The 19,576-nt window shown below is 40.4% G+C and overlaps 1 protein-coding gene across 14 annotated transcripts in view; it reads left to right on the top strand.

The window, feature by feature from the left end:
- SLC4A7 (solute carrier family 4 member 7) overlaps positions 1–19,576 on the top strand; it is a 242,784-nt gene that overhangs the window by 191,764 nt on the left and 31,444 nt on the right. For all 14 annotated transcript variants that reach the window (XM_068236202.1, XM_068236201.1, XM_068236199.1 and 11 more), the window contains 9 exons: positions 611–757; positions 2,325–2,428; positions 6,373–6,547; positions 9,461–9,594; positions 11,277–11,522; positions 15,757–15,862; positions 17,304–17,465; positions 18,504–18,617; positions 18,811–18,972. In XM_068236202.1, coding sequence (XP_068092303.1) covers positions 611–757; positions 2,325–2,428; positions 6,373–6,547; positions 9,461–9,594; positions 11,277–11,522; positions 15,757–15,862; positions 17,304–17,465; positions 18,504–18,617; positions 18,811–18,972 — 1,350 coding nt within the window. The remainder of the gene's footprint in view (positions 1–610; positions 758–2,324; positions 2,429–6,372; positions 6,548–9,460; positions 9,595–11,276; positions 11,523–15,756; positions 15,863–17,303; positions 17,466–18,503; positions 18,618–18,810; positions 18,973–19,576) is intronic.

The raw sequence follows: 19,576 nt of genomic DNA, 5'->3' as shown, positions 1-19,576 counted from the left end.
ACATGATTCACCCCACTGGCCTCATGTAAAGCATCACTGGTTTGACCTTCTGTGGCTTTGAGCAACACTAGTTCACCAGCAGTTACTTCATCATTTTTTCGTAGGAATGAAGATAGGTCCTGGTGGAAGGTTGTGTTTAGTTTTTTGTTATTTTGGCTAGAAGATATTTCCAGGAATTGAACTAAAGTTTGTTTTGTAGATATTGTTGCCTGGTTCAAGGGAACCTGAAGTGAGAGGAATAAGGAGGTTGCCATCTTTATTCTCTAATAAACAATCCCATTTGCCCAACTTCTGTGCTGACACTTTTCCTCAAATACTTTAAGTCAATTGCCCAGAACGAGTATACAGGTGTGTGACTCAAGAACTACTGAAGCCAAAAGCTCAGCATGACAGCCAGGCAACTAGCATTTTTAACAAGGGAATGAACATGGCAGCTTCCATATTCCTCTGTTTTCAGGCTACCTTTTAACATGAGCCTTGCAAACGTTTTTTAAGGAATATGGGATTTAAAAGAGCAAGCCAATTTTATGTTTTTTTTTTTTTTTTCTTTAAATGTTTTGAAGATACAATAATAAGGATCATTGATGGTGATTATGTGCTATTTTATCAGATATTTCATGATGTTGCCTACAAGGCCAAAGACCGAAATGATCTTCTTGCGGGAATAGATGAATTCTTAGATCAAGTGACGGTCCTACCTCCTGGAGAGTGGGATCCATCCATACGTATTGAGCCACCAAAAAGTGTTCCTTCTCAGGTCAGTTTTAATATTATTCCAATGAACCTTTCCTTGTGAATGTTGGCAGGTGCTGGTGGGACAAAATGTATGCAGTATGTATTTTGTGCATTTTATTATAGTGGACCTCTGGGCAAAAGTGTAAGACCCCCTTACTTCTGTAAAGTATAATATTGCTGAACTCTGCTATTCTGTTACATTTTTTATTTTTCTGCGTTTATGCCTCTTGGCTCACTGCTTTTACACATCAGCCTACGTTGGTCAGCCATTTGTACTTATGAATTGTGGTTGAAATTTTAGGTAAGCAGTGGTAGGCATGCACCCAAACATCCAGATGTGATGTGCTTTGGTCATTGTCCCTAGAGAGGGTTTGTCGGCTTGAGAAAGAGAGGAGGCTCCTCTTGAAACGTTGCATTGACTTGCCCTTTAAAATAAAGAGCTTGAATACATTTGAAGACGGTGCTGGGTCTCTTCTCTTGGAAATTCTACTTGCAATTGAAATTTATGATGAGAACGAGTATGGATTGTGGTTGAAGTGGATCCGAGATGAAAAACTAACTATATCAAGTAACTGGTCTATATATCTTATCTAAAGTTTAGATGGTTTACACAGCAAATCTAGCTGTAAACCGCTTCATGATTATTTCTTCCTGTGATCAAATGAGAGCAGCCATATTATGTTTGTCATTACACAGGCAAGCTGCTCTGCATCTCCTCCCCTCAGTCTGTGAAAACTCCATTCCCCTCTCCTCCCCTCTCTGCCCCCAGCTCCTGGCTGGTAACGCCGCCTCCTCCTTCGGGAAAAGCCTCCTCCCTAGACTGAGCTCCCATGAGCACTTGCTACATGGGACTCAGAATGCCTAGGCGCTGGAGGAGCTGTGGGCACGACTTGTTTAGTTTATAGGGAATTAAGGCATTAAAACAAAAACAAAAAAGTATTTAGCTTGAGGAATGGCCTATAAATTATATGTAAGGGGCACAATTATGAAAAGTTTATCTCGGATCCACTTTAAGGGTGAAGTACGTTTTGGTTTTTTTTGTTTGTTTGTTTGTTTTTTTAAATGATGGGTTTCCTGTTAAAGCATACCTAAAGCGAAAATTAGATTTTATTTATTTTAATTTTTTCAAAAAAGATATTTACCTCAGTCATGGGTAACATCTGGATGGTCCAGAGGCTTCCCCGATCCTCCTACACCCCACTGTTTTAGCACTGGGTCTCTCTAAACTTATTCAACAAGAGCCTGTTGAATAAGCTTCTCAAGTCCACGCTCCCAGAGTGTATGAGCTTATTCATAATGGGCATGTGCGAGTAAGGTCCATGCATGCACACTAGAATGAACATGTTTAATTCATCCATGCATGAGCGTTTCATTCTACTGGGCATGCCTAGACAGGAGCACAGCCACAGGAAAAGGGACCTGGGTAGCAGGGATGGGCTCACGGAGGATCTGGGAAGCCTCTGGACTATGCACGAACTTCCCACTTCTAAGGTAATTATTCCGATTTTTAACCCTTTCTTCCTTACAGGTTTGCTTCAAGTTTGTTAATTTACTGAATGTCCAGCTAACCTACTTCTCAACATCTACAGGAGAAGCGGAAAATCCCAACTATCCCAAATGGTTCAACACCAACAGGTGAGACGTTAAAGGAGGAGCAACACCATACTGGGCCAGAGCTTCAGAGAACTGGAAGGTTTGTATCTCTTTACTACTTTTTGGGGCTAATTTGAAAAATGAAAAAGTATGACCTATTTTAATACCTTTTAAACCATACCAGTTGCCTGGCAGCCCTGCTGATCTATTTGGCTACAGTAGTGTCTGAATAAGACCAGAAACAAGAATGTGGCTAATGTCAGAAACACCTGGGGCTCGATTCACAAAGCGGTGCTAACCCAGTTAGAGACTTTAGGCATGATAACCATTGCACCACGCTGGTGAAAAGCCAGTTTAGGTGTGATAAGTTTAGGTGTGATAAGTTTAAGCATGATAAGTTTAGATACGTTTTGATTGCTTGCAAAGTCCCGCACGCAAAGCAGCGCCATTAAACTTTATACGAAGTGCACCAGACTTTGCTAGTGTAAAACTTTTGATCAGCTGTGCACTGCAGTGCTAACCCAGTTGGCGCTTAAACTTATCATGCCTAAACTTATCACACCTAAACTTATCATGCCTAAACTTATCACACCTAAACTTATCACGCCTAAACTTATCACGCCTAAACTTATCACACCTAAACTTATCACACCTAAACTTATCACACCTAAACTTATCACACCTAAACTTATCATGCCTAAACTGAGTTTAGGCATGATAAAGGGCTTTTCACCAGCGTGCTAACTGTTAGCACCGCTTTGTGAATCAGGCCCCTGATCTGCTGCAAGCTTGTTCAGGGTCTATGGCTAACAGTATTGGGAGGCAGAGGACCAGCAGAATAACCAGGCAACTTTTATTGCTTAAAAATAAATAAATACATATGGCAGCCTCCATACCCCCCTTGCTTCAGTTGTTCTTTTAAGTTCTCTCTGGCTTTTACAACTTACAAACCTTTATATTCTTAGCATTGGGTGTATATATTTCATTATGAACTGACCCAAACAAAACCCAAGGGTCAATTTAATCTTAACTTTTGAAAAAATAAAACAAAATAACGTGTATGGCTTTGAAAGTAAAAAAAAAATGTTTATTGCAGCTATTTTCGATCTATGCTATGTATTTCTATGAATTTTCTGATTATCAGTGAAATGCTAAATATATAGTAGAAAATTGTATTATTGATTTTCCTTTAAAATGTACAGTTCGTTAAATGTTAGCATTATTAGATGAGTTGTTATTTTTAACTTGGTTTGATTTAGCAAGTCATGACCACAGGTTCAGTTTTGAAGTTTAAATATTTGCTTAAACTTCCTCAGATTTTTCAAAAGCTGCTTTGTCATAATTGACCTCATTCAAAGTGCCCTTTTTTGTCCCTGTAACGTGTTTAGCCCTTCTGCTCATTACAGGGTTACATCTTTATATTGTTGCTAATGGGAAATTGTCATGCTTTTTCAAGTTTAATGTTTGAAAAAAGAAAACACTATAAATAAGATTCAGCTATCTTGACTAGGTAGGGATCAGTGACCACAAACAGTCTTGTAGTACAATTTAAATACTCAAAGGCTTCCGGATAGCACTCCCCTACCAAATATGGTGTCAAGGAGTATACTTGGTCATACACTATGCGCTAGCTGCCCAATTGGAGACTGTCGATAGGTCGCTGTGTGGAATTTGTTGAGGAAACAGTGTTGGTCTTTCTACTGTGTACCCCTCTATTTTGACCAGATTTCTTCAGAACCTTGAAAGTTAATCAAACCACAGTTAGGTTTGTGGTGTATTTGGCAGCACAAAGCTATGTGGTTGTCAATTTCCCACAGCCCTTCCTCTTGGGCAAGTAATAAAAATGATCACTTTCCCCAATCCAATGTCAATTGATAATCCACAAAGCCTTACTGCATTTGGTAAAGCAGAAAACCGATGACTTTACGCAACATTTTGTGAAACTTTAATTCACGAAAAGCTGCTACTGTATGGAGAATTGGAATACCTCAATAAATGTCAGGTCACAAAGATTAGAGCATGCGGTACAAACCAAGTGAGATGTTTGGTATTTTACCTCCAACTGGGGCTGTCTGTAACTAACAAACAGCCATTGCATAAGGTGGCAGGAGGGACCAAACCTAGCAGAGAAAAAAGTGAAAACCAATTTAACTATTCAGGAAAAGAAGAAAATTAATATTAAAAACAGATTTCCCCAACTTCACAATATTATTATGCTGTAATTAAAGGGATACTGTAGGGGGGGGTCGGGGGAAAATGAGTTGAAGTTACCCAGGGCTTCTAATGGTCCCCCACTGACATCCTGTGCCCACGCAGCCACTTACCGATGCTCTGGCCCCACCTCTGGTTCACTTCTGGAATTTCAGACTTTAAAGTCTGAAAACCACTGCGCCTGCATTGCCGTGTCCTCGCTTCCCCTGATGCCATCAGGAGCGCACGGCGCGGGCACAGACCATACTGGGCCTGCACAGTACACTCCTGGTGCCATCAGCGGGAGTGAGGACACGGCAACACAGGCACAGTGGTTTTCAGACTTTAAAGTCTGAAATTCCAGAAGTGAACCAGAGGCGGGGCCGGAGCATCGGTGAGTGGCTGCGTGGGCACAGGATGTCTGTGGGGGACCATTAGAAGCCCTCGGTAACTTCAACTCATTTTCCCCCGACCCCCTACAGTATCCCTTTAAAAAGGATTAATAAAATACTAATTGTTTTGAGTTGATACAAATTGTATGTTAATTTTTTTTGCAGCTTGGACTTGCATTTTACTTGTTACAGTATAATAAAAAAGTAATCTGTATCAAATCTTTTATCAATTTTCCCCGCACGACAATAATCCATCAAATACCGAATGAAACTCTGCATGATTGTTTTAAAATACCACATAAAATACTGTATGAGGTAAAATCTTACTGAATTGTCATGCATTTTTTTCTGTAAATTACCGGTACCAAACTATTATCACATGTGTGAATTTGGAAAAATGTATAAAATACTGCATGAGGTACATGACCAAACATTACGTTTTTTTGTGCCATAGTAAATTGAAGCCCATATACTGTATAGCTGCATTGGGTAGTAAATACTTCGCACAGCTGTAGTTTGAAATATTAATTATGTTAAAACCCCCGTACAGTAAAGAGGATTGGGGCTGGTGATGGCCAGAAGGATTGACCCTCCCACATTTGTACTTGTATAGATGGTTTACACACAGTTAACTTATGATTCATATAACAGCTTTAACCTAGTGTATGTTTTCATTTTATATTAATTCATAAAAAAGCATGACTCCTTCCCACTTACATGATAGTTCATTGCATCTAGCATCCATTTGTAAGTTCTGAATTTTTGTTCACAATTTTCATGATATTACTTTTTAACACATATTGTGTATTGAATGTTTATATGTTTCAGCTTTTTCTTGTTTGGCAGTTAGTATAGCACAGGAAAGAAAAAACAATGGAAATAGCTACTTTTTAAAAAGAAAATCCAGGAATGACACAAATATGGTCAGAGTTAAAGAAAAAAAATAAACATGGGCAAATAATCTGTTCCCCACAGATACTTTGAATTGAAGAGGCCTTTGTGATCTGCTTAGGAACAGAGGGGATTTGATGTCCAGGATGCATTCATTTCTCATAGATAAAAGCCCCATTCTGTTTTTCCATTCAGTGGTCCATACATGCAAAAAATTGTGCACAAAAGTTTCAGTAACCTCTGGCAACCAACTACAGTTCCGCTTTCTTTGGACTCCTCGTCTTGTTTAGTCACTGTAGGTCACTACTGAAAACTGATGTTGCATTTTCTTTAAATAACTCTGTTATCAGCACTGGTGGTATTCAAGAAATTAATGGACCAATACCAAAAATGCCGGTGCTTGAAAAGTGATGGAGAGGTGGAGGTCCTGAGCATCACATTTCCTCTGTTTTGGGAGGAGGAGGGAATTTGGGATGTAGATTAGTAGCTCCTTTTTTTAAGTAAATAAGAATAAGAAAGTAGTTAGTCTCCTGCAGTGTACAGATTGACGAGTTTCATCTCACCTATTTAGGCTATTTGGTGGTTTGATGCATGACATCAAAAGGAAAGCACCTTTTTTCTTGAGTGACTTCAAGGATGCATTAAGCCTGCAGTGCCTGGCCTCCGTTCTTTTCCTATACTGTGCCTGTATGTCTCCTGTTATCACTTTTGGAGGTCTCCTGGGAGAAGCCACACAAAACAGAATAGTGAGTACAAAAAGAAAGATTGGTAGTGCCCAGGCTTTTATTAGACCTTCCCAGGAAGGTGTCCATGTGCATTTGTCTCATATGTTCATGCTTGATCCAAAGAGTCTACCCCACAGTATTTGACCACCCCCAGCTCACAGCTCTGACACAGTTTGGGGAGACCAAGTGAACAGAAGATGCAGAGTTTGAGGTAAAAACAGTTTTTTCCTCGACATCAGGAAGTCTAACAAGACATGGGCCCTCAGCGATCTCCAGAGTACTACATCAGGCAACTTTTTTATTCCTTTATCTTATTGTATTTAGGTTTATTTCTTACTGCAAAAAAAGGTAAAATGCTTTGTTGTAGCTATGTTATTTGTTTACTAACTTATGAGGTAAACAACCAAGTTTTTTTCTGCAGCATCCATCTTTCATGTATGTGCATAGTCTATATAATAATCTATACACAAATTGAATCAGCCATCTTTTTGGGCTGAGCTACTGCTTAACAGATCACTAGCAGCTGCTTATAAATTTGAAGTAGTAGTAATCTGGTATTTCAGATACTTCCAAGCCCAACCTTTTTCTACCCATACAGTGTTTAGTATGCCCATATTTTGTCAAGACACTCAAGTTTTTTTGTTTGTTTTTTTTAAAGTCCAGTCCTTTGAAATGTGAGTCCACTCATTCTTTTTAACATTTGGGTAGAGTGAAGTCTGTGGAACCCCTGGACATTTTTATTGCTGTCTGTTTCCTCTTGCAGAGATTTCTTCTTCCTTCATGTCCGTTTTCCCAGAACGTATGATCCATATAAAATTTTGGTATGGTTGGGGCTAGTGCCATGAGGGTTAATTTATTCAAACTGGGACATCAGTTGAACAACAAATATGGACTGGGCTTCTTGTTAAAGCAGTCTGTTAGGTGGTAAAGTTTGCAGCCCTGATTATTACAAGACATAGTGAAGCCTTAACAAATAGAAGCAAATTGGAATTTGCCCAATTGCAGTCACATTCCTCCCAAATTTAGGAGGCATGCAAAGACTTGACACCTGCCACTCCTTTAGCCACACACCAATTTTGGATACAATGTGCCCCCAATTTACAGTACCCTGGTGTCTAGCCCCCCCCCCAAATAGCTTCCATGGTGCCTAATGCTTCCCCCCCTCCCCCATATAACTTCCCTGATGGTGTTAGTGCGCCCCCCCCCCCCCCCATATTGTTTCACTGATGGCATTGGTGGTCCCCCTCCGCCCTCGATATAGCTTCCCTGGTGTTTAGTTTCCCCCGTCCCTATTAAGGCTTTTAGTGATGGTGTCAGTGGTCCCCCATCCCTCACCCATATAGCTTCCCTGGTGGTGTTAGTGGTGCCCCCCCCCCAACCATTGGGGAACACAGACCGCTTTAAAAACATGACCAGTTCTGGCTCATCCTGAATATATGCAGAACTAAAAGAAAAATTACTGAAGATTACCTTTATGATCTGTAAAACTGAAAAATGTGCCCATTCTGTAATGAAGACCCAGCAAATGGACACCACATATCCCATGATTACCTTTTCAAAATGGCTGCATCCAGATCGTGTATAGTAGCAATGCACTTACTCTTATAGCTATGAAGCTAATTATTGATGATTGTCCTTCTCTTAAAACTCTTAATACATGAAACATTGTATGTATTCTGTTTATATAGTCTTAACAGCTCATTAACAATTATATTCCATGAGAGTTATTGGGATACTTTTTGTCATACTAGCCAATATTTTAGTTAATGAAAAAAAAAAATCTTGTGCTTTGACTTACAAGAAGAGTAGCAAAACCATTATGTTGCAGTCAAGATCACGTATGAACTTGGCATAATCCCAAAGAGAAACCTGGATAAAGAGATGCCTAGATAACTCATGGTGACCCACTAAGAAAGTATATAAAGAGGCTTAACGAGACAGAAAAGCACTCTTATTAAAAAAACACTGAATATAATTTTGCCATCTTAAAGTACCACTGAACCGTTTTTTACTAAACATACTTTTAATACCGTTTTATTTGTGACGCTGTGACCTATGTCACGGCACCATAATCCCCCTCCAGCTCCCCCTGTGTCCCCCGCTTTGCTCAGCCGTAATCTTTGACTGAGCAGAACGTTAATTATGGGAGGGGAGGAAGTGGTGGTTCTTCCTCCTCTTTGCCTGTCCTTAGGAACTCCACACACCGCTTATGGTTCCCAATATTCTGCTCAGTCAAAGATTATGGTGGAGCGGGGGACATAGGAAGTGCCGGAGGGTTGAGGAGGGTTGGTGCTATGACATACGTCACAGTACCACAAATAAACCGGTATTAAAAGTATGTTTGATAAAAAACAGTTTGGGGGTACTGTAAAACAGAAGTTATTTGCAACAATTCAGCTTTATGTGAGCAACTGTGTTTTCCCATGATGCATCACTCCCGAATATGCAAATCATCTCAGCCCCTGAAAGCTAGACCTGAATGTGTGCCTGGCTTTCAGGGGCGTAAAGAGTTGATTTGCATATTCCAGAGTGAGGTATCATGGGAAAATGCAGTACATTACAAATTCCTTCTAGATAATCGGGGGTCTCACTTGAGCAGTCAGAGCTGATGACAAACTGTATTTGTTTTTGATTCTAGACAAACATATTTTTTTCAGATTATTATCCATATTAAAAAATAATTAGTATGTGCTATTTTGTGCCTATATCTTTATATTGTAAATATTATTTATTACTGTGACCCATTCACAGGTAGACTCACAAAACAAGAATGTATAGTTATGTTTACAGGTTATGCCCTGTCTCTTATGTTCTGTGGATTCTTGGTTAATATGATTTATTTGCATACCTTTTGTCTGTGTTTGTACTTTCTATGTGTATATCTCGATTTCCGAACAAAAGTTGCAACCAATTCATTTCTTTTCTTCCACACAGAGTGCAATAGAGTCTCTCTTTGGAGCATCTCTGACAGGGATTGCCTATTCTCTATTTGCTGGACAACCTCTCACCATATTGGGGAGCACGGGACCCGTCCTCGTTTTCGAAAAAATACTTTTTAAATTCTGCAAGTGAGTGTGATTCAGCAATTTGGACTTACTGCTCACCAAACCAGTTTGCATGGTTTTTCTTTACTTGCGTCTTTCTTTCTTTTTTTTCTTAAGAGCTTTTGCTTGGCTCAATGTGACTAAAGTACTCTTGCATATCCGGTTACAAAATTCCGCATCTCTAGAAATTAACATGGGAGTTGTGCAATCTACACTATTATTTGCTCTCATGCCACCATATACTGTAAATCTTGAAATATCCGCTACTTTATTCATATCCACATTTATCATAAAATACATTACAAAATACATCACCCACATTACAAGACAGACCTAGAACATTTATATCACGCTTTTCTCCTGGCGGACTCAAAGCACCAGAGCAGCAGCCACTAGGGCACGCTCTATAGGCAGTAGCAGCGTTAGGGAGTCTTGCCTAAGGTCTCCTCAATGAATACCGGTACATGCTAGCCCCCTTAAATATCCACAATATTGCATGTACCACCTATTGGCCATATGGACATACCATCTATTAGGAGTGTTAAGTTATTCATTATTTTGATCATCCTTTTCTTAATATTGTATATCCGTTTAATATGAATAAGTGACCAGAATAGTATCTCCTTTTTAAATTAAAGGACCACTATCACTAAAATTTTTAATATTTAAAATGCATGTAAATGCATACCATTAAGAAGTATGTTTCTTTCAGAGTAAAATGAACCATACATTAATGTTGTCCTATGTTACTGTCACTTACAGTAGGTAGTAGAAATCTGACATCACCTATTGGGGGATTTTAAGTATTTTGTTTATTTTGTACAAAAGCAAACCCTAGAATGAATCTATACAAAAATGCAGCCCCCACTTGTTTGCACAATATTTTGGCAGGTGGACTAAGAAACTGCCATTCACTAAGTCATTTTGAAATAAAGAAAACCCTGAGAACCCCCATGAGGAGATGGGCTAGTCCAAAACCTGTCGGTAATGTCAGATTTCTACAACCTATTGTAAGTGACAGCAACATAGGAGAGAAGTAACTTCTAGAAGGGAATGTACTGTATCGTGCGTGGTTTGCATGCCTAGCACTGTATTTAAAGGGAACCTGAACTGCGTAAAATTATCTAAAATAAACACGAGATAACTTAAAATGAACATTACATAGTTGCCTTTCTATCAGTTCCTCTCAGAAGCTCACCATTTTCTTCTGACAACAATCCCTTCCAGTTCTGACAATATTTTGTCAGTACTGAAATATATCAGTTGCTGTCAGTTATAGCTGAGAGGACAACTGATGTGCCAGGTAATGTCCATGTTTGTCTATGGCTCAAGTGAGCAATAATACAGTTTAACAATGTGCTGACCAGAAAGCTGTTATGAGGTAATGGCCGTTTTCAAAATGGAGGATGGAGAATTCCATTGATCACAGTGAACAAACGGGACACAGAAGAGGAGAAAGAGATTTGATTAGTAGACTACATGGAAGGTAAGTACGACCCGTGTATGTTTATTTTTACTTTTAATTTTCAGTTCAGGTTTTCTTTAAGTATTGTTTGCCTGGTTAGGTGGTTTCTGTTGTATTAAGACTCTCTCGGGAGGTTTGTGGGGCCCAGGATGTAGGGATAACAATTTGCATTCTATTATCATGTTATTATTAACCAGGAGTTCAATGCATGTGTATTTTTATTTTTTTATTTTTTTTTTAGAGATTATCACTTGTCCTACCTGTCTCTGCGCACCAGTATTGGCTTGTGGACGGCATTGCTGTGTTTGATACTGGTGGCCACAGATGCCAGCAGCTTAGTCTGTTATATTACCCGGTTTACAGAAGAAGCCTTTGCTGCTCTCATTTGTATCATCTTTATTTATGAAGCCTTGGAGAAGCTGTACCACTTGGCAGAAAAATACTCTTTCAATATGCACAATGATCTGGAGATGCTGACAAAATACTCGTAAGTCTGAAAGTCAATTACTGTCACTCTTCATTAGACTTCATACTTTCTGTTTTGCTAAATTAAGTCAGTCCTTTTGCTGCATTTGTTTTCTTTGAAGAGGACCTGCCTTGCAGCCTCTTCCCAATTGATATCAGCTCCACATTTCCATTTTGTCCACCATACTTTCATAAAGGCTTTCCTATAGCCAATAAAAATCCTTTGTCTATAGATGTTAAACACATCCAGTCTGGTGCTTTTTCCTGGCCACACTCCATCCTGTTAAAGTGGATCCGAGATTAACTTTTAGGGCTGGTTCACATTGGGGTGATTCTTCAGCGCTTTGCTTATCACCGGCGATCAGCAAAGCGCTGCTACAATGTATCCCTATGGATATATTCACACTGCAGCAGTTGCAATTTCGAGCAATCGCAAACGCGCTGCATGCAGCGTTTTGGTGGTGATTCCTCAAGCCAAATACTTTTTTTTTTTTTTTTTTTAATTCGGAACTGAAGAATGTAATAAAACAAAGTGTTTCACTTGCCTGGGGCTCCTGCTAGTCCCATGCAGCCTTCCTGTCCCGCGCTGGTCCTCCACAATCCTCCATTCTCCGCCGCCAGCTAGTTTCATTACCATCCATTTGTAAGTTAAAGGCAACTGCGCCTGCACGCCCTGAATCATGCATAGCTTTTTTTCTGCGTTCCAGCCTGCTATTAGCATCCTGTGCTAATAGCGAGTTGTTTTATTTTACGTTCTGTTTTGTTACGTTTTTCAGTTCTACTTTAATGCCGTAGTTCCTTATAAACTAAACACGCCACTCCCACAGCTCCTCCAGCATCTAGGTATTTTGAGTCCCATGTAGCAAGTGCTCATGGGATGTGCTTTTCCAAAAGAAGGAGGAGGAGACGTTACCAGTCGGGAGCTGCTGAAATTTCAGAGGTAAGGGGGCGGAGAGAGAGCAGGAGAGGCGAGTGGAGTTTTCACAGGCTAAAGGGTGGAGATACAGAGCAGCTTGCCTGTGTAATGATGAAAAGCAGAATATGGCTGCTCTCATCTGATCACAGGAAGAAATAATCATATACTGTTGAAGCTGTTTGCAGCTAGATTTACTGTGTAAATTATCTAAACTTTAAATTATCTAAACTTTATATATACATATATATATATATATATAATCTCAAACATGAAAACAAAATGAGAATTGGCTCTTGGGTGCATGAAAAGGATAGAAAACTTTATTCATATAAATCACATATGTCAAACACATATCATAAACATAAATATCCCATAAAACCCAAAATAACCCAGTAAAAGTACTCCTCACAGAACACTCCAACACCATAGGGGCTGCAGTCCCCTAGATAGAAACCAGAACCTGCACCGTAAGAGGCTAAGAAGATGATGGATGTGGTACCACTATTATTGATGAAGTTAAAGGGCCATGCAGTTCAACCCAAACATGTAGTGGGCGATGGAAAGCATACGGGTGCAAACAAAGCACATTAATGATTTTCCTGGAGCATGAAATGGACACAAGAAGGCGAATCCATGTGTGATACTAGCATCAATAAGCAAAGCTTGAAACAGGTGAATGGCATATAAGCAAGCTGATGGCATGCAAGTATGGTGCATGAAACAAGCTGATGGCATGCAAAATGCATATATAGGCATGCAGTCCGTCAATCGCAGGGTGTTGGCTGATGTAGGACAGATGGTCTTCACAGAATGTGGGCACATGTAACAGATGGTATAAACAGTCCCCCAATCGCAGGGCATGTGCAACTGATCAAAGCAAATAGATACATGGAGCAATGTCCCTTTATATTTACCAGGCTTGAAATGGAGAAATCCAAAAGGCAATGTAGGTATGAGCTTGCAGATCCCTTATGCTGCCAAAAGGCTGACCCAAATAGTCCAAATATTATGAGTGAAAGTTGGTCCAGATTGGTGCAGGTTCCAGAAGGTGTGGAGGAGAGGAGACGCTGTCAGGAAGAGCCTGACATGTTTCGCCGCACCTGGCGGCCTTCTCAAAGGCAGACAGCGTTGGTATGTATATGGATGCCATAACGGGCGGCTGCGCGGCCCATCCCACCCCGCCCCCAGTCACACGCATCACCACCTCACGCCCACAAAGCAGTGGGCGTGCGGGCGGCCGGCAGCTGGAGCGCAACTGCGCTCCACCAACAGGCATTACAGAACGGCGTCGAATGGCGCCGGCGGATGACGTCGGGGAAGTGGCCGCCCAATGGGGATAATGGAGGAGTGGAGCGACGGGTAGATACGGACAGCGCAGCCGCACACAGCATGCAATGCGTATAAATAAACAATAAATACACATGACAATAAAGGCAACATAACCTCCCCCATCGCCTGAAATCGTAAATGACAGGACATGGGGAGCAAAAAAGAAGAATATAAATTACTAAAATAAAGTAGTATAATATATAGATTCGCGCTATAGGCATGGAAACACCATGACTTCAGGGGCGCCATGTCCAGGAACGCGGGTCCTAACTATCCCCATAAATGTACATATACATAAGAGAGGCGGAGAGAGACCAGCCTATATGATAGTAGTGTATTAACACCTGCGTGGGAGTAATCAGACTCACCCACACATATATAAAAGGCCAAAAAATTACAAATTTTGCCACTCATAGGAAGACAGCAACCCAACAGGAGAGGATCACGGGGCCACGTAACCGGGGACCCTTCATGATGTCACTCAACGTGCACAGGAGCAAAGAAACCAGGAGGAGGAAGGACAGAAAAATAGTGGGGGGAGGGAAAAAGAGAGGAAAAGGAAAACAGGAACAAGAGGAGGGAAAAGAAGGGGGAGGGGGGGGAAGACGAAGAAAGAGAGAGGGGGAGACAGAAAAGAAAGGAGGGAAAAGAAAAAAGACAGAATAGTGGAACAAGAACAGAGTCGCACAAAACAGCTCCAGGAACTCAAAAAATGATCTTAGAGAACTAACTGGGCAAAAACACCCGATAATTGATACTATCGTTTAAACCCTTAGGTTCAGTGGCCTTGAGATCAAAAATCCAACGGGACTCTAATTGTAAGAGGGCTTTATCGATGTCGCCACCTCTAGGGTGAGCATGGACCCTATCCAAGCCTATGAATCTAATGAAGCTAGGGTCCCCTCTATGCTCCAGATGAACATGTCTGGAAATTGGGGATTTAAAGTTGCAGTTGGCAACATCCCCCACATGATTTTTGATCCTTTCCTTAAAAGCTCTTGATGTTTTTCCAACGTAAATATAACGTATATATACAGATATAGACAGGTTACTTGCTATAGTTAGTTTTTCATCTTGGATCCACTTTAAATCAATTGTCAGCTTTGTAAATCTTAACAAAACCAGTTTTTCCACAAATGCTTTCCTGAGGTCAATGAGCTTTTTCTCTACTTTGTAGTGGTGTAGCCCACAAATTGTTCCCCCTGCTTCTGCAGCTGTGGTAAATTGGTACCTGCAGTGTACTACTAATAAAGAGGATGGTCCACTAATCTGAGGAAAAGGATTGCAGAGCAAGTGTTTTTTCTATAAATGTTTTATACACTTTAACAGACCATTATAATATATTGTGCTGAGAGCATAATCCATGTCTGCAGAGGTACCAGGGCAGCAGCTATAAAGTTACCTGCTGACAAGCCAGCTAACCACATGTAAACAATTTGTATTGGCTGAGAAATCAGCTGACTACGTGTAAACAAAAGTATCTGTGATTGAAGTATCATCAGTATTATGCAATGCCAAGATTTTAGAATTGCTACTTGCCTTGGGACAAAAAAAGGATCGCAGTGGTGAGGTTTTATCGCAGTCTACCACTGCAATGCGACCCGTACAGTGTAGCATATACTGTAGTATATAGGCTTCATGCTTGCACCTTGTGCGTTGCCCAGTAATGCATTGCATGCTGTGTTATCCTGCCAGAAACTGCCACATAGTACCACAAAGGTAAAAGTGTGAAAGCCCCTATTAAAATAGAATTGCATCGTGTTTAGATGTGATTATACTGTCTGTTCAGTTAGTGGCTGGACGGTCAGTACCTATGCATTAAGGTGTTCAAGGCAAGTCTCCCTAACACTGCAGGGGGGCCTCTTGTGCAGCTCCCAGTGGCTGCAGCTCTAGAGCGCATTGAGTCTGCAGGAGAAAAGCGCTGTACAAATGTTCGGATTACTATTATTAAAATGTGTCCACACTGAAAGCTGATAAATAGCATTGACGCATGTCTTTGGATGTTGAATAGGTGTGTTTGTGCGGAGCCAGTCAGTCCCAGTAATTCGACTCTTGCCTTCTGGAGCACACAGAACATCACTGCCAGTGAATTAACGTGGAACAACTTCACAGTCTCAGTAAGTTACTGTGCTGCATTCTGTTCAGTTTTTTGCTTGTCCTTTTCATATTAAAACCTAATATCTGTGCATCTTATCAAATTTATTTATGAACTATTTTTTTTTTTGGTAGAAAGCACCTATTTTGCAGCTTCTGAAAAACAAAAATCGGGGGTGGGGGGGGGGGGCTTGTTAGGGGAGGGTGTTTTGGAAGATAATTATGTTGGGAAGGAGGATGCGTTTCCCATAAGAGCCCCTTTTAGCATTTCCCCATAGGTGGCTGCATATTTATCCAACACACAGGTGTGTGACATGCTGCATTTTGATAAATTTTAGTCAATGAAAGCACATTAAAAAATCCATGAACGCGCCCAAAATCTCTGTGCATTTTCCCGATATCTCTTCCATAGAAGCTGTAACAACGTGCATGTGGTTTGTCACAAATACCAAATGCATGCAAATGCATTATATATATTCTATATAATATATATGATGGAGCTGGGCAAATGTGAATTGCCACAGATGATAATTTAATTCCTTCTTTGCTTGCCTTAGACAGTATTTAAAATGTTGTGTATTTAACACATTTCAAGGAGCTCCGAAGTAATTCCAAAGTAAAGATCCAGAATGCCACTTACTAACTGTATTATGGCATCTCTGTTTCTTCTCTGGCTCTCAGGTGGTGGCCCAGTGAACACCTTAGCTGGTTAATGAAAGTGGTAAATGGGTTCAGTCAAATAGATTAAAACAAATTAGGCTTGTGAAATCAAAACAGGAAAATAACCCAAGATCTCCTTAGGTGTGCATATTTCCTAACAATAGAGCTAAAACGCTTAGGGCCCGTTTTCACTAGAGCAAATCTGCATGTATTTTCTGCATGCAGATTCGCATAACCAATACAAGTGGATGGGACGGTTTCCACTTGTCAGGATTTCTGAGCGGTTTTCCGTGCAGAAAAAATCTGCACGGCAGAGCCATCAGAATTCGCACACGCGTACAATGTAATTAATAGGAAAAACGCATGCGTTTTTGCCATGCGTTTTTCTATGCGTTTCCGCATGAGTTTTTGTGCAAAAACAATATAAAAAGCACACCAGCATTGACATGGTTAAAACGCTTGGCCACAAAATGCATGCGAAATCGCATGGAAAAACGCATCCACGTGCAAAATCGCACATGCTTTTTCCGCACAGGAATCGCAACGCACAAATGGAAACGGGCCCTTACTGCACAGGGAAAGAAAATTCTAGTGTAACAAGCAAAGAAATGAAGAAATGAAAACCCTATTAGCATTTAGTTAGAAAATATGGACTATTTTGCACTAATACATCCGTTTTGTTAAGAACAGTTACATGAATAATGGTTTAATAACCAGATGGGGTGACCAGTTTGCATTTCTCTCAGTGGTAATAATTATTATGGCCAATGGTGTCTAACCAGATCTATTTCTTTCCATCTTCAGGAGTGTATTGCTAACCATGGGGCGTTTGAAGGTTCTGCTTGTGGTCACCATAGTCCCTATGTTCCAGATGTCTTCTTCTGGTCCGTCATCTTATTTTTCACTACGTTCTTTCTCTCATCTTTTCTGAAACAGTTCAAAACCAAGAATTATTTTCCCACCAAGGTAAAACATTTGTATACACCTATGGTAACCGTTCATGTCTGAACATTTCTTATTTGAATTTACTTATCCCACTGTAAAGTGGATGCTATCGGATTTAAGATCATTCTGAAGAATGTGAATTTTAGTCCAGAATCACATATGGCGAGGTGCGATTGTCCTGCACCATGAGAGCCCCTGCAGGGCAGGACAATTGTACCGCACCATTTCCCCTTGCACATTACATTGCGGCAGAGTGCGCCAACAGGGTAATATGCATATCTCCGTCCCTAAACAGTGATGTACTTCCTGCTGGACAGGAAGTATATCACTGTTTTTTGGCCGATCAGCGCATACACGCGGCACCGCCACTGCAATAATGTAGATTATTGCAGTGCCGATGACTCCAGTGCAAATGCCTGCTGCGTGGCACTGCTAGGCAACTCAGTTCAGAGTCTGCACCACCTCTGTGTCATCTGAGCCACTTCTGCTGCATCGCACCGCACTGCAGGTAGTGTGGCCAGTCTCATAGAGACTAATAACCACTGCAACAGGGAATCGTAATGCGAAATAGGGCCGTAATGCGTATTGTGTGAAAGGGGCCTAAATAACTGAAAGAGTTTTCGCTAAAGTAGACCACACCCATGCAACACTAACTTTTCCATTATGTAAATGTTTATGCAAATATATGCAGCTTGAAACCAATCGATTTAAGCCTGGGTAGGACTGGATTGGTCCATTTTCAAGCTGCATATACTTGCAAATATTTCCGTGTTCATGCAGGATTAGGTAAATTTTTATGCATCTCATTGATCATCCCTTATTGTAATTCAGAGATGAGTTGGTGATGGTATTCTTCCAGGTCAGCCGCAGATGTAAGTGGTAGAAGTATTTTGGCAGTGCTACAAATAAGCTGCTCTTCAGCTAGAAGTGTGGATGGTCCTGACCTGACTTTGCTGACTGTTTAGATGCTGGAAATTTCCTGCACAGCATAGATAGAGAATTACATAAGCTGCCTATGGGTTTGGCATACTTCATTCTAATGTGCCTTTATTCCCCCAGGTGCGTTCTACAATCAGTGATTTTGCAGTCTTCCTCACTATAGTCATAATGGTAGTCATTGACTATTTTGTGGGGGTTGATTCTCCAAAGCTGCATGTTCCTGAAAAATTTGAGGTACGTTGGCAACCTATTTGACGTTTTTTTTGTTTGTTTTTTTTTGTATATGATCATTACTCAAAAACTGCTCGATTAAGAATCATTTCTGTCAGTAAAACTCTTTTAAAAGTGATAAAGAACATTCTTTCTTATTATGTGAAAATTAGTGTCAATGTGAGATTTATTTGATCTTTTTCTTTGTTTTTAACAGCCAACACTGCCAGACCGAGGGTGGTTCATCGATCCATTGGGTAACAATCCTTGGTGGACGTTACTGGCTGCTGCCATCCCAGCCTTGCTTTGTACCATTTTAATCTTCATGGATCAACAAATCACAGCTGTTATCATTAACCGAAAAGAACACAAACTAAAGGTGAAATCACTGTCCTGGTTAACTGTATAAGTGTATTATTAGGTCTTTAACAGGCATCAAGTAAGCCTCAAATTCCTCCGTTGCTGATCTGTGAAGCCTCACAAAAGACAGAAGGCTATAATTACGTTCCTAGGCTGCAGCACAGAGGGACAGTAACATTAGGCAGACAATTGTTGATAATATTTAAATACACTTCCTGTTACAGATTTGTGCTGCTATGGAATCCAAACACTTGTCTGCGTACCCTTTTTATTTATTTATTTCCACATTGCAAGGCTTAATAAACCAGTGCTTTTCTAATACCTCTTCTGAAATGTAATTTCAAACACTCTTAATAGCAGTATAGTCGTGAAAAAGAGCATTATTTTTCCATGTTGGAGCTGAGTGAAACAGATTTGATGTCACACTGACATGGCTGCTATTTACAGTTCACACATAGAATTACTGTCCTGAGATTAAAAATAAGAATATGAGACCCCAGGAAAGTTCTATTTACCATTATTGTTACACATAAAAATAAACTTATGAGATTTGTGTTTTAGGTTTGCTTTAAATAAAGAACAGCTCAACAAAATGGGAAACTGGTCAAATGGGAGTAAAATAC

This window comes from Hyperolius riggenbachi, chromosome 5, assembly GCF_040937935.1.
Source record: "Hyperolius riggenbachi isolate aHypRig1 chromosome 5, aHypRig1.pri, whole genome shotgun sequence".
Classification (NCBI taxonomy): domain Eukaryota; kingdom Metazoa; phylum Chordata; class Amphibia; order Anura; family Hyperoliidae; genus Hyperolius; species Hyperolius riggenbachi.
Note: the sequence above shows the minus strand (reverse complement) of the source record. Positions and strands in the feature narration are given on the sequence as shown.